General features: G+C 42.2%; 1 protein-coding gene across 1 annotated transcript in view; it reads left to right on the top strand.

The window, feature by feature from the left end:
* The first annotated feature begins 561 nt into the window (after positions 1-561).
* Positions 562-19,139, top strand: part of LOC140999817 (cadherin-4-like) — a 232,336-nt gene continuing 213,758 nt past the window's right edge. The window contains exons 1-2 of the mRNA XM_073470359.1: positions 562-618; positions 1,977-2,088. Of these exons, the coding sequence (XP_073326460.1) occupies positions 562-618; positions 1,977-2,088 (169 nt within the window). The remainder of the gene's footprint in view (positions 619-1,976; positions 2,089-19,139) is intronic.

Raw genomic sequence — 19,139 nt, 5'->3', positions numbered from 1 at the left:
AGTTCTCAGCTTTCAGTGCCATTAGTAAACTGACTAAATATAATAATGTACATATCAGATGTTGGAGCTACATGGTTGTAAAGCGGTGTTGGAAGTTTAACGGCTAATGGTTAATGACTTTTCCATGCATTTGCGCACAGAGACTCGAATTATGGTTCACCGACCCTTTCATTTGCAACCATAAAACTGAGCACAGTCGCCGTAGGAGAGGGTTTAAAATATCGGGGTCCTCGGGAAGACGTCAGAGGTGTGGTTGTTTGATCCCAAAGCTCCAACGAGTGTTTCTTTAAGTGCGTGTGTGGAGTTTTCCTGCACCGGGTGATAGGAGGGGTTGGAGAGTGACGCTGGCTGCGCCTTGGTGCTGAGCGGAGCGCTCACCTGCAGATGAGAGAGCCGGGGAAACTCGGGGCAGAGCTGCAGCACACCCGCGGAGAGCGAGGAGGGACGTAACGAACAGTCTGAGCAAGAAAGGGGGATTTACACAATTACTGGAGAAGATTTACGAATCGACCCTCTTTCTGGTTCCTCGTCCAGGCAGCCCTGGCTCGCTTGCTCGCCACGATGAGAACTGACTTCGCTCTGGTCCTGACAGCAGCCCTTCTTCTTGACACAGTCTGGGTGAGATTTTTCATTTGTTTTGCCTGCACCGCTCGGAGTTGTGAGAGTACGAGGGGGGGTTTGAAAAGCAATGGCACATACGCTTGAATAAAAGTCATGCAGTCGGATGGAGTCCAGTGTCAGCCCAGTGTGCTGCTGTTGCAGCAGCGGCGCAGCTCCGGTCGTTATTTCCCTACAAGTACGTTAATTGGTTCCCTAATGAATTTTACTGTGTAAGAGCAAAAATAAAGAAGAAAGTAAGAGTTAACAATCCAGTGTTTTCCGGCTCTGATCTTCTCCAGTTTTTTCTCTGGATCGCTGCGGGTCTACACAAGTTAAAACGACTGCACGTTTTAATCGCCAAGGCTGATAATCAAACTAATATACTCATCTCGCTTATTTTAGCGGTTCCTTCCTCTACAAGGCTCCCCTGACCTAAAAGCAATAGCCTACACGAAGTTAAACTGTAGTTAGGTTATAGTTATAAAATGCTCTTCAACCTTTTCTCGTCATTTAATCAATAAAAGCTGAATTAAGTCGGCGCCTGTGGGCTCCTCTGAACGGCGCACAGCTCTGCTAAATCTTTCTCTCTGCGCGGTTGTGACTTAAGCCATTGCTGGCAGTGTAGGAAAATTACACAGAGATGTTTTTACTCGTGCGTTATTCGCTTCCAAGAGGAGAGAACCGCGTGCGTTATACCCCCTCTTCAATCACACTCCAGCCAGCGTTGGCACCGGTGTGTGCGTGCGTGTGTGTGTGTGTGTGTGTGTGTGTGTGTGCGCGCGCGCGCGGGGACTTGTGCTGTAGTGGGTCGGATCGTTCAATTTAACCAACAGTGTGCAGTAAAGATTGGGTGCAAAGTTTTCTGCAGACCATTTGAGTAGGGTACACACGCACACACACACACACACACACACACACACACACACACACACACACACACACACACACAGACACACAGACACACACCTCACACACTCACACATATGCACTGTTCAGTTTCTCCTCCATTCTCTGGAAGTGTGAGAGTCACAGTCAATGAGAGAATTCTGCTGCATTCATGCAGTTTTCTTTTTGTGTGTTTCACTTGACCCTGAGGACACTACAATAAAACGCTCCTCATTTAATCATGTGCCGGCTTTTTCTATGGAGCGAGCTACACAGCCACATTTTATCAGACATTGTTGGACAGCTATTAAACAGTATTTAATTAGCAATGTGCCAGGAGCGTGTAGTTGATAAACTTGTTGAATATATTTCTTTTAACTGCCACACTATATGCATGCTGCTTTTCGTCCAAGGCTCATGGTCAAAGAGAAGCAAGAAATCAATAGAATCCATGTTTATTGATGTGTTACACTGTATTCTCTTCCTTTCAGAGGAATAATGGGGAGCATGCTTCCAAAGGTCCCTGCCGAGCTGGTTTCTCACAAAGCTTCTACTCTGTGCTGATTTCAAGGGATGTACTGCAAGACCAGGGCATAGTTAAAGGTAAGACCTGTAATTGGCGAGTCAGTTCTTTTACATTTTTCTTTTGAGAAGGTTTACAGTGTCAGTAGAAGACCTCCTCTGTGTTAAGGCCACTGAAGGGAGACGTGTGTTGTAGAGGTTTTTTTCTAATGCCAGGCCACGTATGTAGTTTTCAGATGACTAAAGTATGCATGTGGAAAATATATATATATAATAGATTGAATTTGTAAACAGATTCATGTGTTTTTAAGCTGAGGATGAACGTAAACAACTGCAGCTATGAATTACAAAAAAAACTACCTGATCAGAAGCAGCTTTAAAGTCCGTCCACTGATTTGCTGTTGTGATGTCAGTACTTGAGAACTTCAGCCGAAGCACCACACAAACATGTTTTGAACATTTTTAAGCAAATACGTTCATGGATACGATATGTGCTATTTATTACACTCAAATTGCTTGTCTGTTTCTGCTGGAATTCATTTCTGTGTTTTGACATTGCTCGACCTCTTCATCATTATTATAATCATTGCTATCTTTATCACCGTGACCTTACGCACTACTGCCTTCACACCACAGCGTCTTACCCACTTGTATGTGTGTTGCTCCAATTACACTGTGAGCCAACCAACTTTGAGGGCCCGATAGTGCAGGAAATGGAATCGACATCCTGTGTCTAATCTGGCACTGCTCCTGCCAATGTGGGCTAATTGCAATTCTCTATTGATCCCAATGGTTTTTTCCTCATAGCTCAGCTAAGCTGTATTGTTTTGCTGTGGGCGCACAATAGCTCTTTTGTGGGTCGACTTTGTCTTCGGCAGCTGCACAGTATATATTTCTCACTCTCCTTAGCAAGGAGAGACCTGGCGGGGATACAGCTGTCTAGACTCCTTCTCTCTTGAGTGTGCACATACACACAGACATATACGCACATGCACACACACACATATACACACACACAGGCGTTTTAAGCTAAGGATATACAGTACAATAGGGTTCAGTATATTATTTTTGGTTGTTTTCTCTCTTGTGTCTATGTTTGTGTTTGTCCTTTGCTCTACTGATATAAGTCTGGAGGAAGGTATGAGGTTGATTTCAGAGTTTCATTACCTTCTGTATATTGTAGCCCGGCTGGCAGTGGGATTGGATATGGGACATTGTCGCTGGTAGTGAGCTCGCTCTCTGTGTGGTAGTGATGTCTTCAGCCCAGCAGGGGGTGTCAACACAATCACAAACAATCACAGAATGAGCCATCACGGCTGCACAGGAGCCATTTATTTCAGAGAGCATTATTTATCTGGTTTTGGTCTCGAAGAGATGAAATTGTCTCAGCTTCTCCTTTCAGACAGAAACTAATCTTCAGTGGTCTAACAGGGTTGTTTTTAGTGTTAGGAATTCAATTTAGCACAAACAATGGATGCTTTAGTGTGATCTTACCACATGCTTAGTATTTTAACAAAAGCCACACAAAAGTCAGCTCAAAAGTCATTGGAAAAACATCAAGTAAAAAACGAATTACTCATAAAACATGGAGACTTTTAATTAATTTACACTGTTCCCTTAAATCTTATTCAAAGCATATGCTGTAATTTAACATTTAGTTTGTTTCCTCTGCGAGAGGATCTCGCTGAAGTAACATGTGCCCATCTTTGCCGTGACACACTCACAGCTGCAAAGTCGTCTTCATGTGTGTCTGAGAGCACAGCTGCACTGGCCAGGCACACACACATCGACATAAAGTCACACACACACATACACATCGTATGTGATTTACAGAGCTCAGGCAGTTGATTTATAGTTGGTAAGGGTGTCACTGGAGGGAGGCAGGAAGCTACTCTGGAAAGGCTTTAATAATAACATTGTTTAACCCAAAACCGTCAGATGGGGGCAGGAGTAATGACACCCACTCATGCACAGACCCACTCACTCACACATACGCACATACACACAGAGACACAAACATATATATATTCATGTTAGCCACCGTGGGAATAATGGGAAGGACAGAACTAGGACCTTGGCCATGATGGGGACGATGCCTGGCTCTAGACAGGAGGTCAGAGAGGAGGAGGGTGTTACATTTCACATTTTATCATTTTTGTCTTTTGATTGCAGTTTTTATGATACCATCTTGGATATATTGTCCAAATTGTATGAAATAGCATTTAACTATTGCATTGCATCATTGTGTCAAAAATCACACACACAACATTATTTTTTATAATCCTCCTTTAATCTTTAATCTTCCAGCATTCAGATTACTTCCTTAAAAGTTGCGGGTACTCTGGCCAACCAAGGGTTTTCATTGAAAAACATAGTCTGTCCAATACACATTTCTAAGTATAAATTATACACCCGGCATTGTTCCCGCTGAGAGAATTGACTCACTCTCTATTTGTCTGTAAAAACCCCTGCCAGTAAGCAAAGTTAATGGCTGAAACACATAAAAAACAGGAAACTGCTTATTTTGTGCTGGTAGATCATTAAGTTGAATTGTAAAGTGGACATTTAATGGTTATTTTAAAATTTGACTTGCATATTTCATTGATCATTTTGGGTTAGATGGAGGTTGTATTTACATTTTAGCAGCCAATTGATTACTGTTTTACATTCCCTCAAAAAAGCTGTTTTAAGAACAGCAGATAAATGGCAGGGGTTTAGGAGGTGAGATAATGAGTTTAAGGGGTAAGAGGTCTGTGTTTGTGTATATGTGTATACATACATGTACTGTACGACGGCACAGTCGCTGATGAGGACGCCCGCTGTCTTTTATGTCTGGTTTTCATTATAGCTATGACAGCTTCTTTACCACTCACACGCTCTGGGCACCATTAGAGGTAGAGATCTGCCAGGCCTGGTTAACATCACACATTGAATGACTGATACACACACACACACACACACACACACACACACACACACACACACACACACACCACTCACAGTTTCCTCCGCCGTAGTATCTGCGCAACAAAAATTGTGTTTTGCCAGAGTCCATATCAGTGGTGGAGAAAAGTACTCGGTCATTAAAATAATTTGAAGGTTTGATATTTGGATTAACAATAGATATTGTCACGATGTTTGGAGTGTTTTGTATCCCACAGTCGAGAGTATGAGTTGGGCCCCGGCCAGACTCACTCGGATAAACAGAGCCAGCTAACGTAACCTCATCCCATGTGTCCCTGCATCCCTCTGCTGATTTTGTTCCTGGTAATGAAAGCCAGGGTTGGTGGTTTCAGCTCAGTGAGCCCGCTCTGCTGACCTTGGAATTTGTTTGGGTTACTGGTGGTTTTGGGCAGCCCTCACTTTCTGAATGTGTGACTGTGGTTGTGTTTGTCAAAGTGTGTGTGTGTGTGTGTGTGTGTGAGAGAGAGAGAGACTGAGAAAGAGAGAAAGGTAAAGGGGCTTTGGCAAAGTCAGATGTGAGTATTTGCTTCTTTTGGACATGTCAGTATACCTGAGCTGTAATGCTGCTGAGGTCCACTGTGCAGCTTCTCAAAGGGAACCAGAGATTTTCTCTGCAGTCATCACTTTGTTTTTTAGAAAGTCCACTGACGCCTGGCTCTATTTTGAAAATTCTCCAGTAACTCATATGCCAAAATGAATGGGCTGAATGTTTGTATTAAGGTGACCATATCTGTTCTTAACCCTCCTGGCCGGACTCAGGATTGCTATTGTACTCATAAATACATTTTCTGATACACTGTAAGCACCCGTTTTCTCTTTCACACTTACATACACACTCTATAACTCTTATACACCCACGCACTCAGTGTCTACTATGGTGTCTTCATATGGTGTCATTCATCGTGCAGTAAATGGCATTTAAATCTATGCCTTGCCTCTCTGACCCAGATCCCCTCTCTCCCTTCAGTGCCACCTTGTTTCCATCATTTTCATAGCATATTTTGGCTGTGACCCACGAGAAGGATAAGCAGAAACCAGGAGAAAAGGATGGGAGAGCTTTGCATCCTGAATAAAACAAATTGTTCAGAGCTGTAATTTTTCACCAGGATAATATTTCCAACAATCTCCTCCAGCGGGCACGCAAAGGGCCCCCGGGCGATGAGTCTCACTTTCCTGGGTTTGTGAAGCTTTCCTGTGAGGAATTTTTCAAAATCCAATAGCCAGGCTGTTGCTTTGCTTTTGGCTTTGTATTCTGAACATCATTTTCAACCTGAAGTGCAGAAGTTGGTATACAGTAAGCATCAATTTAACCCCCAGTTTAATGCACAAGTATTTCCAAAGGGAAAATGGCACAATATCAAATAACCTAACAGGATCCCATGCTTTAGATATGAATTCACCAAGAATTAGAGTAAAATGGCCTTTCTCTTTACCCCAAAATCTGAGCTGACACACACACTTCAGTGGTTCAGTGTGCTGTAGAAGTAGGGAAAGAACAGTGACTCAGCCGAGCTTGAATAAAGGATGCTGTTTCTTTTTGCACGCAACATAGGAATGGACAGTACATCAATTTTCTCTTCCCATTTAAACTCAAACAGAATTAGATAGTTTTGATTTCCTGTTTACCTTTTGCCCCAAATCTCATGGTACACAGCCTATAGTGTTATCTGGGTCGATAGCAGACAGGCATCCTCATGGTGATTAGACATTGTTGGAATACAGCCTCCTTTGTTTCTTTCCGCTTCTTAATCACACACATTGTTTTCCTTCATTATAAGTTTTGGATCATGGTGTCTTACTTTATTCAAATCTTTTGCAAAGTCCTATCTCTCTTTCATTTTCTTTTTTTGGCATTCTGAATCATTCATGTTTTGTCTTTGCAAACCGGTCCTGTATAACCATCTAATCTGTTATAATGCAAAATAACAACACAAATCCTTATTCGCTCTCTGCCATCTGTTTGGAATATTACATGGTTTATGGCTAATTTTTGTTAGGATATTCAGTCATGGAGACAGGCGCAGACACATCCCTCAATGGTTATTAATTACAGAAACACATGAGGCTGACATTTGTTGGATGCCTTGTGAAGACACTACAGACACACTGAGGTGCTGGTTTATGATCTTCAGGCCAAAGGCTAATCTGACCTGAGGGAGCTATAACAAATAGCCAGTTGACACATATGTACGTAACTTGTAACCGCAAGCCTGATGTATGTGTTTAATAGTTTTAAAGAATTGTGTGAGGATTTTCCAGAGAGGCTCATACAGATGATTTAACCACATGGTTGAGCATTTCTTCCCCTGTTAAGGTCCAGACATGAGTGGTTTATGATATAAGCAAAGGAGGGGCCGCCGTTACACCTGCAGGAGTTCCCTTTGATTAATACTGTTAGGCATGGGAACCCATGCTGTAGAAACAGTTATGTGCATTTGTGTGTGTGTTGTGGTTGAATGTACTGTGTGCTCTGAGGTAGCTGTGCAGCGCTCTGTGCATATTAGGTAGCCACCAGGTTTTTCCAAGCTGGTCATTAGAAAGGCAAGCAGGAGAGAATGAGAGAAGAAAGAAAGCAGGTGGAGGCCATTATTTTTTAATGAGATTTTTGACATCTTCTCCCTTTGTTTTGAGAGCAGGGACAAAGGAGACGGGGAGGGAGGGAAGAGGAGAGTGGATGAACAAATGTGGGAGACTTCCTGCAGATTGAGTTACTCTGCGGCGTGTGTGAACTCTGCATCCTTGTCATCTGCTTGGTACATTAAGAGACCTCCTGCCTTGGTATGATGGGCCTTCTGGGGTCCTACAGGACCAAGGTTATGGCCCTCCTGAAGATATTAAACCCGTTTAAATACTTTGCTCGGACTCCAGCTCTTTAATGCACAGATGGTCTGTATGGGCTGTGAAGGCTGTAAGATGACAAGGGGACACTGCCAGCTCTGTCTCTCTCTCTCTCTCTCTCTATCCTCTCTCTCTCATACACACATGCACACACATAAACGCACACATACACACAGGCACATTTTGTCTGAGGTTAGTGTGTTTTTTATTTTTTTTTGGTGTCAGATTAAGACTGCACAGCGGCTGTTGTAAGGTGTCCCTGCTGTCTTTGGTAAAATGGTTTGTCATGAGGAGCAAGAGCAATGCAAGGCGCTCCCAGGGCTGTTCTTTTGCCGGGATGTGGTGGACAGGGATTACACCAGCAGGATAACGATAAGCCTACAAGGCCGTTTTCTCTTTGCTCAAGAGTCACACTGACCATGTCCTTCAGCCAGGCTACTGTCAGAGGGAGGGTGAAATAGAGGGTGGAGTAGAGGGAGAGAGAGACACTTTGCTCTCAACAAGTCGTAGAGGAAATATAAGATAAGGCTCTGCACCCTAAAGCAGCTAGCACATTATAATATGCTGCTGCAGGCTGTTATTTTATATTCATGCAAACACACAAAAATAAACAAAGAAACACAAAAACCCATTATGGCACTCTAAAACAAATTGGATCTAGATTCCCCTCCCAGGCCGCCCACTACTCCAGTATAGCTTTGGCCTCAGCCCAAACACTGTGGTGGCCTCTTTCAGCCCACTCACTCCTAACTCCTCCACTGCCTCTGTTTGTCTATGGCAACATTTTAATTACAGCCTAATTGATTAAGTTAGAAATGAAGCCACAGTGAAGCCAACCGATAAAGTGATGATTCAGCTATAACGGCTCCATCACTTTATATTTTGTTGGCGTGCTGTGATAAAGACAGCCAGTGGAAGTGGAGGAGACATGGGTGACACCATTTTGGATTTTTTTTGTGTCTCACTATTTCTACTTTCAATTTCTATTTAAGTACTGAGCAAATTAAAAATGCATGAGCTCAGTTTGGATAATTCTCCTCATCTCCTCAAAACTCCTAACTCCAGTTTCTTGAAACAAAACACAATTAAAGAGAAATGGACTGTAAGCTAATTTACAGCCATTGTTATTAAAACTCCTCATAACAGTGATATAAAAAAAAAAGAATAAGAAAAATGGCTCAGTGTTCTCACCTCCAACCCAGCCCTCAATTATCTCTCCACCCTACGTACTTTCCCCAAACTGAGATCAGATTGTTATTGTTAATTAAAGAGACTTCTGACCATTTCTCACACTTTTTTAATCAACTGGCAGAAGTGTATGATCTCTCTGAGAATGTGGGCAGGACAAATCCAAGAGCATTACAGCCTCATATGCTATTCCTTTTGCTTGAAGATCCCTCGTCTTTGTTAAGGGAGGATGAAACGAAGGATGGAAGCCCTCAGAAGACATGGCTGTCTGGTAATCACTAATTGTGTCCTGAACTCCCTGTGAATGTTCCCCATTAAGTTCTTAAGTTCAGCACACAGTCGAATCATCGCCTCTGAACAAGGAAGCTGTGCAGAAACACAGGGGACAGAGGGAGAATAGGATAGAGGAGTTCGGGGTCGACAAACAGAGTGCCAGTAATGTTAATTAATCAGAAGACAATGATAAGTCCCGTGGTGTCTTGGCCTCTGTTATTCAACAGACTAAAAGCTAGTGTGGGTCTAACAAAGGCGCTTTCAGAGGAGCAGTGGTCTTTGCAAACAGTGTCTGATGATTCTTGTCAAGATAGATGTTGGCTTTTTTTGACAGACTTTATTGATTTCCCCAAAGGGGGAATCCCTATCTCCTCCCTGTGGCTTGAGGCGAGGTTAGCTCTCTCGTTAGGCCCTTTGAGGTTGTGGTTGAATGTTGAATTGTTGCTCAAGGACATTTTGTTAGGGTTGGTTGGAAGCACATTTAAGTCGAGCCCCTCAAAATAACAGCCTTTGATTCACTAGACCTCATCGGGCTGCAATTATTAGTTGAAATTTGCCAATTAATCTTTAAATGTATAAAATGGTGAGCCCACCCTGACATCTTCAAATAACTACAAAGTAGATATATCAATGTATAAATGGTAATTTAAAGAAAAAGGCTTGAAGCAATGAATATTTTGCTTAATATTTGACTTAAAAGATACATCAATGTTTTTGTTTGTAATTGTTTTTATTGATTGACTTAGTGCTGGGCGATATGGAAAAAATCATATATCACGATATAGATTATTTTATATCACGATAACGATATATATCACGATATACCACAATTAAGTATGTTTTTAGATTTTAAGTAATTTTAAAGTAAATTTGAAGTAAGAGATCCATGGACAAAACTAATAGGAATTTTGAAATAACATACTAATATATTACACAGTACAGTGTGCATTATTTGTTTAAGCATGTTAGTAAAATAAATAGCAACAGAATAAATATGTAGCAATGGCATGTAGGCTCATACCTTGGGCTAACATGACTCCTGTGTGGTCCTCTGGGAAGTACGCAGTCTGTAAACAGCGAGCGCAGAGGGTCCAGTCGCTCCTGATGAAATGTATGGTTATACTCATGTAGGGCTGCGTAGCTCTGCTTGTCCACAGGTCCGTCGTCAAGGCATAATGCACCACACTACACACATCTTTTTCCACTTCGGCCCGACAGACTTCGTATAAGCAGGGCAACTCGACTTTGCTGAAGTGCTTCCGGCTGGGCATAACGTACCTTGGATCAAGCACTTTGACAAGTTCTCGGAAGCTGTCCTTCTGAACTATATACACTGGAGCCATGCCTTTACAAATGTAGTTCGAGATGGCACGTGTGATTTGTTTGTGGCGTTGAGACGTTCTCTCATATGGCGAGCATTGTGCTAAGGACTGCTTAATCTTAGGCTGGCTGTATTTCTTTTCAGAACTTCCACCACTTTGTTTTGATCGAATTTGTTGTATTGTTGTGTATTCATGTTCGTGGACCCTTTTCAGGTGGTAGAAAAGGTTGGATGTGTTCGCATCTGGCGCAGGGATAATTTTGTTGCAAAGTTTACAAATAGCCTCCTTTTGCTCCGTGTCAGAGGTCTTAAATCCGAATCTCATCCAAATCACAGATGTGCCCCCTCTTTTCGGGACAAGTGGTTCTTCTACCTGTGCCTGTGTAGCGGTCTGTAAAACCTCTCCAGGTTGCGCCATCATCCATCCTTCGGACTTCAGCAACGAAACGCGCATGTGCAGCACACATGTCGCAAAGAACGTAAAGCAGCGTCGTGTCGCAAACCACATTTCTTTGCGAAGAATATTTATTTTATTTCTCTTTATTTTCAGTTATGTAAGTTTAGAAACTGCATAGTCATAACCCAAAAAATGCAACTCTGTTGCAGGCTATTAAATGATATATTTTCTGAAATAATTGATAAAATGTGTTTATCACGATAGAAACGATAGAAGACAAATGGCACGATAGACACGTTTCTATCATCCCCACGATACATATCGTCATATCGCCCAGCACTAGATTGACTTATCACTAAGTGACTAGTCATTTCAACACAACATGTTATGTTAAGAGCTCTAAAGCAACAAAATGTAACTTAATGGAGAAAGATAGTTGATAGTTGACTTGATAGTTGAAGTCCCATACCAAAATCATCAAATACTGACGCTTTGAGTTGCTAGCTTGACGACCTGGGGATGAGACTCATTTAGATTAGATTAGATAGACTTTATTCATCCCACAACGGGGAAATTTACTTGTTACAACAACTCAAGATGCAACATGTATAGGAAAAGGAGTCAGACAAATACGCATAAAGTTAAATAAAAAACATTTTGTTGCTTTAACTACGACATACATACGATAACCTTTATTGTAGTTTAGTCACCACTGTGTTGGTAGGGCTGTTAGGAGTCATGACAGTGGAGAAATGAGGAATTGGTCAGAATAGACAACATTGTGTTCAACTTTAATCCATCAGGATGGCTAATGAGGAAGTATTACATATTACAAATCGGAATTTTCAAAACAAGGTTACAGAGAAATAGGAACACCTTTTATAACTCCAAAAACCAATGTTGCTGTTTTGTAGTGTTATTCATCTGTTTTGCTGGTTAATTATCTGTGAAGTGAAATGTCACTGTGGATGGTGGCCAAATTCTTGTTTGTTGCATTTTTTTGGGTTGTGAGAGACAGCGGGGGATGTTCAAAATACATCACATATTTTAGGAGTGAAAGTCAGTGCTGTACCTCTTTTACCTCTTTGACAATAAAATAAAATGTCATAGACGCATCGTTGTAGCTGAGGCAATGGTTGTCATGGAGTGTTAATAATTTGCACATACTCATTTGCTCAGTTAACATTTGCACTCTGTTGAGCAGTGAACACGTGCTCTTATAAATTGATGATGACCGTCAAGTTAAGGGTTGCAATGCAATCCAGAGTGCATTGAGTATTTCGAGTCTGTTTCGGATTTCAACTGCAGTGTAGTTATTTTAAATACAGTACTGAGCTGTAAAAAAGTCAAATTATTCCATGCCAAATGCTTAATTAGCAGGACTTTTTACATTCGGAGTGTGAGCAGTAATTTGTCGCTGCTTTAAACTACATGCCTTATTGGAATTGTAGCTTCTTAGAACCTGAAGAATCAGAGGCAAGCAGAATATTCATAACATGATGTTCATTATAATATGAAGGCTTTGTACTTGTCCTGAAATACAATGAATGACTGCTGTGGAAAACTGTAATTATGCTTTTGCTGATATGTTATGCAACTATGAGCCAGGTGCTGAATGCTGAGGATATGTATGTGACATTGCAGCATTTATCTGTCTGTGAGGCTTAAAAGGCCTTGTTATACTATTGGTCAGACCATGACTAAATGTAGGCTAGAGAGCCAGCTGTTTCATGCCTTGGGACCAACACTTTTTAAAGCATACCGGCCAGAATCCCTTTCTTCTTCTGCTCCCTATCTGTCTATTGTCTTTTTCAGCACATCAGAGGAAGAGGCAAAGAGCAAGGGTAATAAAAGGCACTGCTTCCCTCCTCTGGGCCTGGGAGAATGTAGAGAAGCAGATAAGTTGTCGAGCTCTGAATCTGAGAATGATCAAAAACAAAGTGAATCCTGTGGCCGCCGAGGGAACAAGCTCCTGCGAGAGAGCGGGGGGAAGAATGGAAGGGGAGACGGGAGGGAGGGAGGGAGGAGGAGAAGAGAAGAAGGGCTAGAGGAGAAGCCACACTCAGAGGAGAAGACAGTGTTTGCTCATCTCTGGGGTAGAAAGGGATGAGGAGCTGCAGACAGGTTGGCAAGCAGGCAGATGGGCTACTTTCTCTGCTCGAAGCTAGGACGTGGATGGACAGAAAGATGGGCTCACTGCGCACCATTCAGTGGTTTATGAACTATGTAGCAGACTTGGTGGTCTTGCATGATGATTGGCATATTGTTGGCCTCAGTGTACAATGGAGATAATGAATGTTTTATTGCCTCGGCTTTAGGAAAGGTTACTCACACACAATTAAATATTGCCCATGCGTGAGCTTTTTTTTGTGCACACACATGAACACACACATACATTGTTGACTGTCCCTGTAGGCAGGAGGCAAGGCCCTGGTCTTGGGGGGTGATTATCCTAAACACAGAAATAAAAAGGATTACAAAGCGATGGTGTAATCTTGCTGTCAATCACACCTCATTAGCAAACATAGATTCTAAAACCAGCAAAAGGTAGAAAGAAAGAAGAGGGGCAGGGAGAGGATCAGGGGTGATGGAAATAGTTGGAGTGGGAGGGGGAGAGAATCTAACTAAGGGAGGAATGACGAGGATATAAGAGAGTGGGAGGAATAGGAAACTAAAGAAAGGAGGGGAGGAGGAGTAGAGGTAAGAGCCGTGCTACTCTGCTCAGGGGGCTCTGCGGAGAGTTTGTATTAAGCTTTCATCTGCCTTTCCTCTCCTCCTTTACCTCTCTCTCTGCTTCCCCACCCCAGCAGCACCAACAAAAGCAGACTCAGGGAGCGCTAGCCATGTCAGTCACGTATCAAACCCGCAGTTCTGCTTGTAATTCCCCGATTAATTAAGAACAGTGATTTGTTAATTTAATTGTAGGTGTTGGGTCGCTTTTTCTTTTTTCATTTCCCTCTCTCTTGCTTTCTTCTGCCGCTTGCTCCCTCTCATCCTCTTGGCAGGCTAATTTGCCCCGCAGCTTTGAGGAGGGGAAATGAAAGGTATCGCAGAGGAAGCCTTCAGATGGTTTATTAAGAATTGATTCGCCACGGTGGCAGAGAGACAGACCGTAGGGAGACACACGCTGACGTGCCTCCCAGGCAGACACCCCCGGGCTGTGGGGGAGAAAGAGAGAGGGCGTGAGAGAAATAAGATTATTGTGATATTGTATGAGTGTTATCACTGGGTGCATTTCAGAATCATTATTGACCAGTCCCCTGCAAAGTCTGGACCTTGGTCCACATCAAACAGCAAGTCCACCCAAACCCACAGGGACTACATGTTGTTTTGAAGTGAACTTCTTAGGCTCAAAAATCAATACTGAAATGGTCACAAAGGCTGTTTGAAACAGGAAAGTTTAAATACTTTTTCCTTTGTTGAAATATGTAGGTCTACATCTGTCATTACCAGCCCAGTTGCCCATGTTAGCTCTTAATGTTTCTGCAAACCAGGGACACATCCAAGGTTGACATTTGTACCAAACGTTCACAATATATGCTTTTACATCCAGAGGTGGAGGGGATGGTGGCAGCGTTTTAGAAGCCACAAGACTCCCGAGCAGGTGACTGCAGTTGTGGGGACATTTCCAGCTGTTTTTGTGGTGACCACAACAGGTAGGCTATTTTAAGCCCAGCCATGATGTTTTCCTAACTCTTACCAAGTGTTTTTTGTGCCTAAGACCAGCAGACCATAAGCACAGTGTTGTGATGAGAGAGAATTGGAAAATTGAACCCAAACAAATGTAAAGTAGCAACATAAAGAAACGTTAATTTTAACTTAGTTGTGATTCTGCAGAAATGCACTTGACTAACATATTTTCTTTGGATTGGGTCCTTTCATTCTTGTTCTTTCACGACAGCACTTTTCGTAATTAGACAAGATGATAAGAAAATCTCATTCATTTTTTTCATAGGCAGATTTAAAGAATCCTGTTTGAAAAATCTCAATAAAACTGTTATCAGAAAATCAACCATATTCCCCAAGTAGCCTATCATTGATCATTTTCAACTTGTTTTACTCCAGCATTTTAAATAGTTTAATACTGAAAATGTGAGATGTAAGATATGTGGGTTTAATTAAGTGATTAAATGGTATTTTGTTATCACCAATCGTTCCTGACCCCTGATCTTGAACAAAAAATAGATATGGACCTTTAAGTAATGTGTTTGAGAGCCCCTGACCTAAACCATTGAACAAAGTTCTCAAGCTTGTGGCCATCTTACACCTGAAAAAGTAGTAAGCAGCCCATTTGCAGTGTCCAGTGCCAAATTAACTTCAGCACACCCCGCTGTGAAGCATTTGACTCTGTTTCTAGGTGCTGTATTGTAGGCAACTGGACTTGTTTCAGTTGCCAATGATACAGCACCTAGATTTACCATGACCTGGATGACTGAGAACCTTCATCAACATTTGACTCTGTTGTTTATAAATGCATATGCTTGAAATGGCAGTGGCAGGGGCAATCTGGACAAAATGACAAGCTTTGCACAGCAGCCAGCTAATCGCATCAGAACCAAATTCTTTAATGAATATACATTAGCATAGTCTGCCTTTTCCAAAAGACAGGCCTGGCCACATTTCAAACTGTGTGTTGGCTGCAGTGCTGTCACATCGTCCTGCTCATGAACAGGCGTGAACTGGACAGCATGGGAGGCAAGAGATAGATGACAGATCAGAGGCATTAGAGCTTCAAAGCTCGGAAGAGAACAGAGAAACAGAACCCCCCCCCAGCTAGGAGAGACGACTAAGGAGGCAGTGCATCTTATCTGTAGCGCCACATCTCCCCATGTCCACACAGAAGCCCTTGCCCCTCCGTTTACAGCTGGTCTGACACCAGAGCCATGAAAGCTTATTGACAATCCAGTCAGGTTTTTCATCCCTGCATGTTTCTTATGTCAGGTGAGGTTGTTGATTCTATTTCCAATCTTCATGAGTTGATTGGCCACTGCTGCGTTCCATTTCCTCTCATCACAGAAGCGTGGCATTTCTCATTATCCCCTCACTTAATTTATGCACAAATTATTCATAGTTTGGTAAATCACAAAGTTTAGCGACAGCAATTTGACAGTTCCTGTTGTGTTTTAAGAAAATAGGTTTGGAATCGGGGTACGTGTTCTTTGTTTGTTTCTTTACACGTCACTGTGTGTGCGTATGTCTGTTTGTGCGAGCGGGTGCAGGTGCACGGGTGTGTAAAATCGGAGATGCTGGTTGGTGAAGATTGAACTTGAGAAAGTTTTTGTCTTCCGCTGAATGAGATGAACAGAAGAAAATGAAATAGAAATGCAGAATAAAGACACTCAGTGGAATGGTGATAAAAGACTTGCTACAGCACCTCACAACAACAACATTGTCGGTATCTATGATGAAAAGGATTCACGGAACAGAAGCAGAACGTAATAATACCATCTCAGCCATGTGACAGGCAACATGTATGAGCTGCAATTTGCTGTCAGTCAGAGGGGCTTAATATAGCTTCACACATTCTCATTCTCGTTACTGATGATCACTTTGTTATGTATGTATTAACAATGTAAACACTGCATGTACACTCATTGCAGCCACAGTAAAAGCACATAGAGATACTTAGATTAAGACCGTGATGGAGTCGACAGGACTCGTAACGATGTAAGCTATTCAAATTAAAGTACTTCTCAGTAGCTTCTTGCTGGCTGATGCTGACCTTAACTATAAACTACTTGTGGTTGACATGCTGCAGTATAATGACTCTGTTAAGTAAATAAGTATCGTAGTGGTTTGGTTGCTACCCAGCGACTGGCAACGATTTGGTCCAGAAATTTAAATAGCTGTGGTCTTCTACCTTAACTGTAATCTCTTCTCTGGGCAGAAAAGCCCCAGAGGAGGGTTTGTCTTCTCAGTGGAGGGTGTGTGGAAATGCTGAGTCGGATGTGATAACCACTGGACAGAGAAAATAGAGACAAATGATACTGCATTGAAGGGCACAACTCTCTCCTGTTATAGCTAAGATGGTAAAATATTCTTCATATAGGCTTGCTGAAGAAGTGGAAACATCTTTCATCCATTTGATCTATATTTCTACTCAAGCAGAGAAGAGGCTAAATGTAGCTGTGCCATAGAGGAAAAAGCCATTTTTCTTTGAAGCACACACACATTTGAATACACATGACTGGTGCAGTGTGCATTGCAGTACCACTTTACCATGTAGAGATTTACGGTGCAAGCCGCTGCACGGGAAACAATTCAGATACTTTAATATGATGTCACATCGAATTCATCAAATCAAATATTTTCAGCGTTGTTTATCGCATGTCAATAGGCTGCTGCAAGCTTTACTAGGGATGATCTTGCTTGCGTGTGTGTTGCTTTTGTATGTCAGCATAGAAGTGATTTGTCCTGCAGATGCCGACTAATGAATCAGGCATCCTGCTCGTGGGCCTATATTAGCCTGGGTAGCAGTTCCTTTGATGTGATTAGCTCCATGCACTCTCTTGACAAATTGGGCTGTCCTTTCCTCACAGCTGAAACACTAATCTATGCCAAAAAACAAAGAAACCCCTTCTGCTTAACAGAACATGTCGCTCTGCATGTGTGTGTGTGTGTGTAAATGTGAACAGGTTGATAGGTAGGTAGGTAGACAGACAGACAGACAGACAGATTGGTAGAATGTAGTTAATAGTCAAAACAAGGGTCTACAGCCACACTAGCTGCTCTGTGACGCTGATGTTTAAGCAGAGTAGAGGTTTCTGGCACATCTTCACCTAATTCCAAGGTGAATGGAGAAGGGAAAAAGTCTGAAGAGGTCAAAAAGCTCCAGCAACACATGTTGTGTGTGTATATATAACAACAACCAATCACATACATCCACACACATATTAGCGAGGGTGCTGATATGCTGACGTCCAACAGATATAATATTTCGTATTATACAGCTCTCTTATCATGTTCACATAGTACAGCTGAGGCTGATGTAAATGTCATTACAACTATTTGCAATGTAAAGTTATAGAGTAGTAATGGCGCAGAGAATGAAGTCACACTCCTGTGTGTGTGTGTGTGTGTGTGTGTGTGTGTGTGTGTTTTAATCAAAGCCAAAACCAAGCCAAACCGTCAGTATTTGACAACTAGGAATTTGACTCAGCCATCAACTATCCTTCTCTAGAATCGCTTTTTTCTGCACCTATAAGACTATGAGAGATCATCTCACTTGTTGTCATGTTCTGACATATACACTGTGCGACACACTGCAGTGTTTGTCTGGAAAGCTAATTCACACACTACAAAATGTATTAGCATCTCTCAAATTTGGATTTACACATATCTGTAAATGATCAGAGCTGTGGAGCAACATTATGAAGCTCAGCGTGCAAAGAGAGAGAGAGAGAGAGATCTCAACAACATAGACTCACTAGGCAAGATTAAATCATGCAAGTATTTTTTTAAGATGAGACATTAGTCTGGAAAATGTCCACTGATAATTGATGCAGCCTGGCAGCAGCAGCCAGGCTAATGTCCAAGCTTTCAGGAGTTGTTTAGATGATGACAACAATTATAACTGAGTGTTGACCCCCTCCAGCATGCTTTTGCTGCTGCTGTTTTTCCAGTTTGAAAGCTGAAGGAAAACCCAAGGACAGACCAGCAAGTTGTGTATTTTCTAGTCAGGCGCAGGAAGAATTCATGTTGCACGTTTCATGTTTTTATGAAGGAGAGCTGGGGTAAAGTCTGCCCTTATTGCCAACGTGTAGACGAGTAATTTTCATCCACACACTGACAGTGCCCCCAAGCCATGCCAAAGCCTGAGCCTTGTCAGGCTTCAATGAGCAATGCAAAATTTGTGGACTCACTGTGTGAGGCTATCAACAACTTCCCAGCTGGCTAAAGTAAGGAACTGAACGGTAATTAGCATTATTGATGGAATGGATCAATGAATTATCCCCATTAGTTTTACCAGCATCTTTTTTCACTGCCCTCCAAGTCCAGAGGGTTTAAACTTTCACCAACTGGTTCAGCCAGAGTGATAATTTGTTAAGGGATGTTCCTAACGACTAATTCCCCTGACGTTTAAGCGGAAGTTGAAACTTAGACTAGCTAATACTTAGAACACTGTTGAAATTGAGCACAATTTATCTCACA

The sequence above is a fragment of the Pagrus major genome, chromosome 7 (assembly GCF_040436345.1).
Source record: "Pagrus major chromosome 7, Pma_NU_1.0".
NCBI classification, from domain to species: Eukaryota; Metazoa; Chordata; class Actinopteri; order Spariformes; family Sparidae; genus Pagrus; species Pagrus major.
Note: the sequence above shows the minus strand (reverse complement) of the source record. Positions and strands in the feature narration are given on the sequence as shown.